The sequence below is a fragment of the Lolium perenne genome, chromosome 4 (genome assembly GCF_019359855.2).
Source record: "Lolium perenne isolate Kyuss_39 chromosome 4, Kyuss_2.0, whole genome shotgun sequence".
NCBI classification, from domain to species: domain Eukaryota; kingdom Viridiplantae; phylum Streptophyta; class Magnoliopsida; order Poales; family Poaceae; genus Lolium; species Lolium perenne.
The window spans coordinates 169,005,782-169,017,053 of record NC_067247.2 but is presented as its reverse complement, the minus strand read 5'-3'; the positions used below and the strand labels follow the sequence as shown (position 1 = coordinate 169,017,053).

Here is an 11,272-nt window from a genome sequence, read left to right as displayed (position 1 = left end):
TCATGTAAGGATTCCTTCAGAATCATCATGGCACTAGTTGCACATTTTGATTTAGAGTTGCATCAAATGGATGTAAAGACGGCATTTCTAAACGGGGATTTAGAAGAAAATGTCTATATCAAACAACCCAAGGGTTTTATCATGGATGGCAAGGAAGAAATGGGATGCCGACTAAAGAAATCCATTTATGGATTAAAGCAAGCCTCCAGACAGTGGTATCTAAAGTTCAATGAGACAATTAAGAGATTTGGATTTAAAGAAAATATTGAGGACAATTGCGTTTATGCAAAGTTTAAAAGTGGGAGATATATTTTCCTGATCTTGTATGTGGATGATATTCTGCTTGCCTGCAGTGATATTAGTCTACTGCAAGAGAAAAAGAAGTTCTTGTCCTCAAATTTTGATATGAAAGATCTTGGTGAAGTGTCATATGTTTTGGGCATAGAAATTCACCGAGATAGAAACAATGGAGTATTAGGACTATCGCAAAAGGCTTATTTAGAAAAGATTCTAAGTAAGTATAATATGCATAAGTGCAGTGCCACACCTGCCCCTATAGTCAAGGGCGACAATTTTGGGAAACATCAAAATCCCCAAAATCAATACGAACTCGATCAAATGAAAGCGGTTCCATATGCTTCGGCCATTGGAAGCCTACAGTATGCACAAGTGTGCACTCGCCCTGACTTAGCATTTATCACTCGGTAGATATCAAGAAAATCCAGGTTTTGAACACTGGAAAATGGTAAAGAAGGCATTGCGTTATGTGAAAGGCACAAAAAATTACATGCTAACATACAGAAGATCTGATTCCCTAGAAATAAGAGGGTATTCAGATGCTGATTTTGCGGGGGATAAAGATGATAGAAAATCCACATCTGGATATGTATTCACCCTCGCAGGGGGAGCTATTTCGTGGAGAATCTCCAAACAGACGATAGTTGCATCATCCACGATGTATGCAGAATTTATAGCATGTTATGAAGCCACGGGGCAGGCATTATGGTTAAAGAAATTTATACCCGACTTGAAAGTGGTAGATTGTATTGACAAACCACTAAAGATGTACTGCGACAATGAGCCTGCAGTATTTTATGCTCACAACAACAAGTCGAGTACAACTACGAAACCGATTGAGGTTAAGTATTATGTTGTGAAACACAAGGTCCAGGATCAAACAATAAGTCTCGAGCATATAAGGACAAAAGATATGCTCGCGGATCCGCTAACGAAAGGCTTACCACCCAGCGTGTTCAAGGAACACGTAGCCGGCATGGGTTTAAGGGAAAGTCTTACCTATCCTGGATCATAAGAGGCCCAAAAGTAAAAGAATTTTTTTCAAAACAGAGAAGTGCATTGTGGCTGTCCGATTCTATCGGCAATAGAGCTGTGACGTAGAAACATGCCCTATCTACTGATCCAAAATGAAACGAATAAAATGAAAGTATAAAGTTAAAAGAAAAGTTGAGATCAAGGGGGAGAATGTTAGGATGATCTCCTCGCGTCCGAGCCCAACGGTTCGAACTCGGACCCTTGACCTCGTCCGCGCCCTGATCGGGGGCATCCAACCGCATCTGGTTGGTGGCCCCTGTCGCCTGTGCTATAAATACAGTGGTGGAGGCCGTGGCACAGATCACGAGGTTGACCGGAGTGCCACTCGCCCCACCAACACACCTACCGATCTAGGTCTGCACAGTGCCGACGGGAAGCTCCACCGCCACCGCCACTACATCACGCTCACTCCACCACCGTTGCCATCAACGTTGGCGGGATCCTCCTCGCAGGGACAAGGTAAATGCTCACAGTACCATACATTATTTACAGAGATAGTCAGTACCCGTCACTTGATCTACCCTAGATGATCCTAGCATATTAACACATGCGACACAAGCCACATCACATTGCAATGGTGGCTTTAATTGTGAGGATGTGGGGACCACTGATATTAGTTATGTGACTTATAGGAACGTTTCACTAGTTAATGGAATACAATATACATTTTTATGTGTTTGAGAAATGCAATATACATTTTGGATGTGTTTATTACCAATGGTGTCTAAGTGTCTTTTACTCATAGATGATTAAATAGTGTAATACTTTGTGACACATCCGAGATTTTTCCTTATGCTGGAACTCCTCTCACATACTAATTATCCCTTTTTATTTGTTAGTCTTGTTCATCCTGCTTATTTTCTCCCTCTCTTATCACTCTACATTGCTCATTCTCTAAGGATGGTACCACGACCGTTGACATGCTTAGCCAACACCATTTGATGTGGTCGACATCGGCCATCCCTATGGGCTTGAGGATCATTGATTTCACGAGTCAGATGCATGTGATCTCCGTCTTTCTTCATCTTTCTTTCCGGTTCTTCTTATTTGCCTAAAATTTCTTTTCATCCATCTGTTTCCTCCTCGCCGTGCACTTCGATCAAACACATTCAACAACATGCTAAATTCTTGAACCATGTAAGTTAACAAATTTCGGTCGAAATTATTGACCATAGCTTGGGGACTAACCAACCAAGTTAAAGTTGACCATGTGTCACATAGTGCCAAAATAATAACATATATATGTCCTATTGCATGTGAGAAGGAATATCCAATCACATGCAACCAAGCCAATTCACTAGCCTTTTAACATATGAATTTATATCCTACCAAAGAGAGAGTAACATGCAACTACATTAAGATTCTTCTAATAAAAACATATATACATATAATGATTAAAAAAATGAAAACAACAATCAACATGCTTCGCGTTTGGTCAGATCGGTCGGCCATACAATGATGGTCATATCATAAACTTTCCCATATTAGTAGATCATCTCAAGAATCATCCTAGCACATTATATGTTCAATTCCAAGAACTCCAATCCCATCTCGAAGAGTGGCTGATACCTTTGATCTGGATTACGGGTCCAGTATAGTAGCGTTTTTCCTACAAGACCTAGGTTTGTCGAACCATGGGAAGCACTACATGCTATTGGTTAAGGAGTGTCTACATGACTTTCTTATTTTTTTTTTGAAGAGCCTTTCTTATTAATTTCACCTTCCGTTTACCGGACATTTCCAAATTATTTTGTATCTTGGGTTGTATCGATGGATGGAGATATGTCAGGGTTAAAGTTTCTCTGCAGCTATGCATACATATGTGATAAAGATAAATTTAAGCACATTAATTTGTAAATGATCTAACATGGTAGGATTTTTGGGGAGCAAGTCCTTAAATACTATAGCCCCTGCGACCTACATACATAGGATATAGTATCTTGGTCCAACCGTTATACCACGAAGCGTCGGGATATCAATGATTATTAAGTAAATACAGACCAAATCATTAAGATAAATGATGTTGATGTTGTTACCAAGTGGATCACTAATTGAATACTATACTCCCCTTCTTGTCACTTGGTTTCACGCGCACGCACCGTTTACCACACATCTCATCTCGAAACTTGATCAATCCTCAGGATCTTGGGTACCTGAAAAGTCCTCAGATTGAGGTAATAGACAATGATACAAATAAAAATCTCATATTGAAATCACCACACAATATTCCCATGTAATTAGATGCACATAATTAATGCGAGGGTAATCCTTAACCCGCAGCCCGTGAGGCCAATCGCGAGGAGATCTCAATTACAAGCTATGTCTATGGGAATGAGATGTGATGGAGATGGAGATGATGAACTATGGTGACGGTGAAGTGGTGGATCTTCTTTCGGGTGTGTTTCTGATGCAATCTTAGAATGGCAGCTCTATGTGCAGAGGATGAATTCTCTAAGTATATAGGCTTCTTCATGAAAGTTGCTCCATTTGACAAGTCCCAGTCAGTGCCAGGCGTTACGGGCATACAATACGTGCGAGCCCCGTCTGTACTAGTGCTGATTAAAACTTATGGAGGCGTCTTTTCAACCTAGTTGACTTTGTGAGTATTGACTGATACATTCGATCTGGATTATGGATTGTAGTATTGTAAGCTTTTTTTAGAAGACCTAGATTTAATCAAACCATGGGAAACACAGGAAACGTCTACAAGACTAGCTAATTAGTTTTATCTTATGTTTACTAAATCTTTCCAGTTTACTTTGTTTGGTGATGTGTTCAATGGATGGAAGATAGGCTAGGGTCAAAGATTCTCCTGCAGCTATGCATGCACAATATTATATAGCAAATACAATAGTGATAAGAGATTTGTGAGCAACACATCCGTAAATACTATTTCCCCTGAAAGCAGAGGTGACAATAGCCTCTTGATTCAACCATTGTCCCCACAACCGCGAGTAACAACAATTATTAAGTAAAACAGACCAAAGCATTAAGATAGATGATTATGCCATTTATTCCAAGCGAATCACTAAACATGTACCGTTACTTTCCCATTTCTGTCACTGAGGTTTTGAGATAGCACGCTGTTCTCCAGTCATCCGACCTCTTCCCTTGATCGATCCCGAGAGGTTTGGATACCTGCAAGTCCTAGAATCGAGGCAAATAGATAAGGATACAAGATTACAAATCTTCTATTCAATTTCTGCATAAAACTCATATGTAGATGCAGATAAGCGCTGCGAGGATTCACCCCAACCCGCAGTCCGTGAGGACTACTCACTCATGATAACAAGATCGAAGATAGAATCATTGTGGCAAATACTTAGATTGAATCAAATATTCTTACAATGGTTATCAATTCTCAAGGAGATCTCTATTACATGGTGATGGCTATGACTATGGAGGGGATTGAAGAGGAAATTGATGAACCTGGTGGTGAATCTCCTCCGGTGAGTTGCAGATAGATCTGGTGCATGGCGGCTCTGTTTAGCGATGAATGGCTCTCCTTCTAGACTGGCTCCCTTCATGAAAGTTATATGGTTTGACCTTGGAAATGCTCTGGCACCCAGTACGGGCGGACGGTACGGGAGGAGCTTACCCGTACCGGTTACCCACCCCAAAGTGGAGGTTGTAGTGTCCTATAGTTGTAAAATGGAGGACCATACTACTGTTTTTCTTTCAAAGGGACGCATAACACTATTACCTGGCCCGAAGTGGAGGTTGTAGTGTCCTATATTTGGTATATGGTGTTTTTTTGATACAGATTTGGTGCACATGAGTATTAGTGCTCTCGAATTTAAAATATTCAAAAGCTCTATTTTTGTATTTTAAAAAATCATAAAATTTATTCCATAAATACATACATATGTCATGAATACTCGTGCAAAGTTTCAGTAGAAATTATGTTTTATTTTGAGCTACAAAAAAAAACAAATTTGTGGTTGTGTATAGGGATAATTTTTATTATAAATTTGTCTTTTTATATAGTTCATAATACAACATATTTTCTTCCAAAATTTCTACAATACATTCATAAGATTTCTATGTACGTGCAGATTTAAGCCCAGATTTTTGGAAATCCTAGAAATATGTTTTTTTTTAAAAAAAACGGGAACAGTAGTGTTCACGTGCCAAAGTTGCTTTTCGGTTTTTTTTTTGTTGCTTTGTTTGATAATAAATGGCAGCGTCCGGAGGGAGTACATCGGGCGGGTTCTGCTTCTAGGGTTTGTAGCAGCGCTGGAGCAGCCCGCACGAGCCGCCCGAGTGCGTTTTTAACCGACGTACAACTAACCAAATCTCAGATGTCCTCTGCTTATATAGTCTGATCAGGCAATCATCTTGTCGTACAAATGAATTTTCTTCCCAAGAATTGTTGTACCGAGATCAAATCACTTTCTGGCTAAGCTAACGAACAATTGGGCAATTCAGAGATAAAACAAAATGGAGAATGCGTACTACTGTTTTTTTCTTTCAAAGGGACGCGTAACATTTGTTACCTGCCCCAAAGTGGAGGTTGTAGTGTCTATATTCGGTATAAATGGTGTTTTGTTTTGCTTTGTTTGATAACTTACAAAAAACTCATCGGTCATCTCGTATTTCTGTTTGTTCAAGTACTCTCCACACGAACTTTTCTTGTTGTTCGACGCTAAAGTTTTCAGTCTCTTGAAGTTATTATCTCCCTTCCAAAATGTAATATTTTAGAAAGCTAATTTAGTTTTCTAAAAAAACCGAAACAGAGGTAGTAGTACGCACCGGTACGGAAATGGTAATGCGTTTATAGCACTTCCTCTGCTTATATAGTCTGATCAGGCAATCCTCTTGTCGTTTTTCCAAACATAAAAAAGAAAGAATTTTCTTTCTAAGAATTGTGGCACCGAGATCAAATCACTTTCTGGCTTAGCTAACGAACAGTTGCGCAATTCAGAGATAAAACAAAATGGAGGACGCGTAATACTTTCGAAGAGACGCGTAATACTGTTACGTGCTCCCTTCTTCGTCTGACGTCTCACTCTGCCCCAGGTGGCACTTGAGCTCAAATATATACCCCATGAACGATCAAAGCTAATTCTCTCATCGGCATCGATCGCCATCGCCATCACTTTCGCCTGATCGCCTTCGTCCTCCGGGGCTAGCTAGCTCTTGGGGCAAAATGGCGTTCCCCCTGACCGTGATAGTGCCCAACTACGTGCCCGACGAGCGGAGCTTCCAAGACCACACCCGCCGGGACAGCACTAGACGTGGGTTCTTCGACAGGGTGCGGCCGGAGCGGGACGCTGCCGCCCAGGACGTGAGGGCTGGCGGCTGCTTCTCTTGCTTTGACCCGGCGTCGAGCGAGGCCATAGCTGGCCTGCGCGTGCCGGTGGCCGGCGAGACGAGGGAGGAGTGCTGCGCAGTGTGCCTTGAGGACTTCGAGGAGGAAGGCGGCGACGTCCACCTCAGGACAATGCCCTGCTCGCACTCCTTCCACGAGGGCTGCATCTTCCGGTGGCTCCGGGTCAGCCGGGTATGTCCCTGCTGCCGCTTCCCGCTGCCCTCCGCCGACGAGGAGTGCCTCCAGGACTAGCCGGCGCCGGCCGGAGCTGGAGATAGAACCAACTGACGAATGATTCATTGATCCTCTGCTATCGTTTGTTTGTTTGTTCTACTGTGTAATTCTAGTCATGCTGTTCTGAATTCCCTGTCGATTTTATCTGACGAACGACGATGTAATGCTCTGCTTGGACTGGTTCAGTTCAGCGATATGATGCGGTTTATTAAGAAATGAAGCAATGGTTACATGAATAACACTCTCTGTTCTACATCCTTTCCATGCCAATCTCAGCATGATCGCGGTTACGCTAGCTCTAATTAAATGAGGATATCATTTGTGAAATGTACAGAACCTATGAACAATTTCCAGCTGAACCAAAATTTGCCGTGCCGACACGTCGCCCGCCCATCTATGGTCGGAAGAATCAGATCTTTTTTTCCTTTTCTCAATGGAGCAAATGAGAAATCACTACACATCTTCAGTGAAAGCCCTGTATATGAAGTCTCTGAACCGCTTGCAGTACTGCTTGGGGTCGACGGCAGATATAGAGTTGGGGTCATAGAGTTGGGACTTGTAGGCGTGCTCCAGCTTCTTGCTGATGTCGTAGTCCTGCAGGATGTCAATGATGCCGAAGAAGAGGACCACCTCCCGAAATTCTCCGGTGGGATCGCCGATGAGAGGCGACTCGCTCTCGGGGTTCCGCACAACGTTCTCCACCCTCGACTGCATGGCGATCCCCAGTTTCAGTGGTAATTTCCTGCAAAGATCATACTATGTTGTGAGGCCTGCAAGTGTCTTCAGTTGAGAGTAGTGATCTTTCAGTTGGTAGTTTTTGTTTTGTTTGACAGCATGTTTGAGTTGGTAGTTAGTAAGCAGTTAAGCACTGCCTATTTCTTCAGGAACAGGGCGATACCATGTTCCACTGAAGAAGTGGATCACATTACTTGACCTTTCCAATGCAAGTCTAATTGTGTTGCATCGATAAGAAGTTAAGAACTGAAAACAGTATTGTCATGCATATTCTACAAATATTTGGTAGCGAATTGCTGTAAATTGCATTTGTGATATACCTATTTTGTTCAGAATCTTCAGCAGCACCGTTGTCAGCATTAGTACAATCTGTAACAGGAAAGGAGAGATTATTTTTCAGGGCATCTGAATTCAAAATACTATATTTTATGAGGTAATCATATGTTTACGTCGATCTTTGAAGTGAATGCCGACTAAAAGACTATAATCCATGATCCTCTCCTGCTCTAGCAACTCGCAATCTTTGTCCACTTGCCTGGTAATTAAGAAACATAAACGATAATACAAGGATGGTTAAGTGACTTTTAAACACACTTTTTTAGGAGTACCCGTTTTGGGTGATTAATTTAGGACATTTAGTACTAGCATTACAGCGTAACCAGATAAAATAAATCTTTTGCACACAATTGGCGGATGTAAACATACCTGCAGAAGTCCTGGAACCAAGTTCCTCCTAACCGGAAAATAAAATTGAGATCAAGATCCTTCAGAGTGGTGTGCTCATCAATTTGATCAAGGGGTTTGTCGGTCATGCGACCTTGCGAAGATCCTTTCAAATCAAAACGCCGATGAATCGCATAGTGAGAGCAGAAGAGGTTCCCCATTATGACAAACCGAACCTGAATGAAATAGCAACAAAACCTGAGCATATACTCAGGCGTATATCTTCCCTGATGGTCATTTTCAACGAACACACCAACTGTTCAACGCATCCTAACCTTTTTCTGAATACCTCCTGTGATTTTAACACAGTGCAGGCCAAAGAACTTGGTCACTAGAGTATGTTCGTAATTGCGTACATGTTTATAATAGGCTGGAAGCATCCTAAGAAGCACCTGTTCATAACACCAAAAACCACAAAATCAGATCTTGCAATGCCATATTTAATTTCTTTCAATAAAGGGAATATATTTATTTGTATCTTAATAGCTTACCTTAACTTCTGCTTTCTTCATTGTCTTGATCATGTACTTGTCATCGTTGGTGAGGTAGAAGAAGCTTCCACTTTTGCCAGGCGATGATAGCTCCCGGAGCGCATCATCGCCGCAAATGGAGATCATGTAGTCTGCTGGGTCAACGTCGAAGAGCTTGCGCAATGTCCTGGAGTAAGATCACACAAGATCAGTCATTTCAGTAGGTAGTGCAATATTCGCATTTTGCTCTTCAATTTTGGGTGATACATGAACTGTAGTCAATCAATAACTTTTATCAAATTTCTTCAGTTTTTGAAGGGACTGGTTCAATCCAAATAATGCAAAAAATATTTCGGACCTGAAGACCAAGGGGCAGTAGTCCTTCCACCGGAAATCGCAGGATTGGTGAGGCGGTGTGTGCTTTGATCCTTCAGGAGGAAACCTCGTCCACACCTTCTCATTGGGATCAAACGCCCTTGATTTCAGATCCAGCGTGTTTGGCGCAGAATGCCTCCCCACAGCATGCCTGCTCGAGCTCCAAACAAATTGAGTTCATGGTGATCGTTTCGTGTCAGTGCAATGGCAGCTGCCGGCAGAGACAGAGACAGATTCAAATTCATGGCAATTGTTTGGCCGGCGCGCGCACCTGATGCCAAGCTGGAGGTTGAGCATGAGCTCGTAGTTCTTGTGCCCCTTGGATATGGTCTCCCCCTGCTTCTTCGCCGGCTTCGGCGGGGCGCGCATGCACGACGTCGCTCGCAGCCACGCCCTCTCCACTGACGCCGCCCTGGCCTGCGCATCCTCGCTGCCGCCGGCCAGGAACTGGCCGGACTGCGTCTGGGCCGGGGCCGGGGCCTCCTCCGCTTCGGGAATGTTGTCCATGTCCGACACACTGCTCATCCTGTGCACGCTGGACCTCCTCCCTTGGATTTGCTCGGGCTCCGGCGGCCGCCACACCGGCTTCTTGAGCACGGCCTCTACCCCGGGCCACGTGACTATCTTCTGCGACGGCAGCAGCGACGCCACCTTCCCCTCCGTCACCTCCAGCTCCTCCAGCAGTTTGGTGATCGCCTCCCTGGGCTCCCGCGGCGGCATGGGCACGGCCGGCCCACCGGAAGGAGGGTAGTAGACGCCGCTCTTGGCGTTGGTCTCGCCAGACTCCTGCTCCTGCCACCAGACCCCGATGTACATGCTGCCGTCAGCCCACCGGAACGTGCCCTGGCCCTTTGGCTTGGCGTCCTCCCACGCGCCGTCGTACCGGTCGCCGTCCGCCCATATCACGGTGCCGCAGCCGTGCATCTCGCCGGCCTTCCACGTGCCGATGTACTCGTGCCCGTACCGCCAAATATAGCGGCCGTGCCCGTCCTGCCGCCCGTCGCGCCAGTGTCCGTCGTAGACGTCGCCGTTGGCGTACGCCTGCGTGCCGCGGCCGTGCCGGAAGTTGTTGGCCCAGTGTCCCGCGAACGTGTCCCCGAACTCGCCGATGTAGGTGCCGTGTCCGTGCATGTAGCCGCCGGCGAGGTCGCCCTCGTAGGTTGCGCCGGAGGGCCAGGAGAACTTGCCACGCCCGGACGCGCGCCCCCGGCGCCACGAGCCCTCGTACATGCTGCCGTCGGTCCACAAAAACTTGCCGGAGCCGTGCGGGAGGTCCTCGCTGACGCCACCCTGGTAGAAGTCGCCGCTGGGGAGCAGCTGCTCCGAGTGGGTGACCGAGACCGCTGACTCGTCGTCTTCCTCCTCGTCCTCGTCCTCCTCATCCTCGTCGTCCTCGTCTTCGTCATTCTCCTCGGTGGCAGCGCTGTCGGCGTCGTTTTCGACAACGTCATAGCCGTAGATGGTGTTGGAAGAGGCAACCACGGAGAGGGCGATGGCTGGGTCGCCGTCGATCACGGCGGGTCCGGTGGCTGGAAATACGGAGCTACCTCGGCGGATGGCCATGGTGGTGTTGAGCTTGCGGATCCCCGCCTCCCACAGCCGGCTGGCCGGAGCCGGGATCTGGTTCATCTTGCCCCCCGTCATGGTGGCGTGACGTGAACGTGATGGAGGCTGTCAGATAGATCGGTTAAAGAAAGAATGCCCGCGCGAGGCAACAAGCTAGGGGAGAAGGACGTCGACGGAGGAAGCCATGGCGTTGCGTTGCATGGCGCGCGAGAGTTTTGGGTGAGGACGCTGGAGAGGGAAATAAATGTTGGAGGATGAGAGGAGTTGTCGGGGAAGGAGCCCGCATGGAGGAGAGCTCGACATTTGGAGGGAGCCAGGGCGGTCGAATTTTCAAGCCTCTTGCACCCGTAGTCCCGTACCACCTTTCCCCCCGAACTTGCAAAAACCTTTTCTTTTCTTTTGGCAGCCACAATAACATTCAACTACCTCTCTAGCCCGAAATATTTGACGCAGCCCATTCACAAATTAAAATTGAAACAGGTTAAATCCAGCAATTATACAATATGCTGATGGTACAATTTTCATA

At 45.4% G+C, this 11,272-nt stretch overlaps 2 protein-coding genes across 2 annotated transcripts; one reads left to right on the top strand and one right to left on the bottom strand.

Moving 5' to 3' along the window:
* Positions 1 to 6,416: 6,416 nt before the first annotated feature.
* LOC127294751 (uncharacterized) lies at positions 6,417 to 7,078 on the top strand. The gene has a single exon (XM_051324631.2). It carries the CDS (start codon positions 6,482 to 6,484, stop codon positions 6,893 to 6,895), a length of 414 nt encoding a protein of 137 aa, XP_051180591.1. The 5' UTR covers positions 6,417 to 6,481; the 3' UTR covers positions 6,896 to 7,078.
* LOC127294750 (phosphatidylinositol 4-phosphate 5-kinase 4) lies at positions 7,064 to 11,017 on the bottom strand. The gene is made up of 8 exons (XM_051324630.1): positions 9,452 to 11,017; positions 9,164 to 9,331; positions 8,827 to 8,992; positions 8,611 to 8,727; positions 8,318 to 8,511; positions 8,062 to 8,147; positions 7,933 to 7,981; positions 7,064 to 7,619 (listed from the first exon to the last, which is right to left on the bottom strand). Exons 1-8 carry the CDS (start codon positions 10,822 to 10,824, stop codon positions 7,331 to 7,333), a joined length of 2,442 nt encoding a protein of 813 aa, XP_051180590.1. The 5' UTR covers positions 10,825 to 11,017; the 3' UTR covers positions 7,064 to 7,330.
* Positions 11,018 to 11,272: the final 255 nt, after the last annotated feature.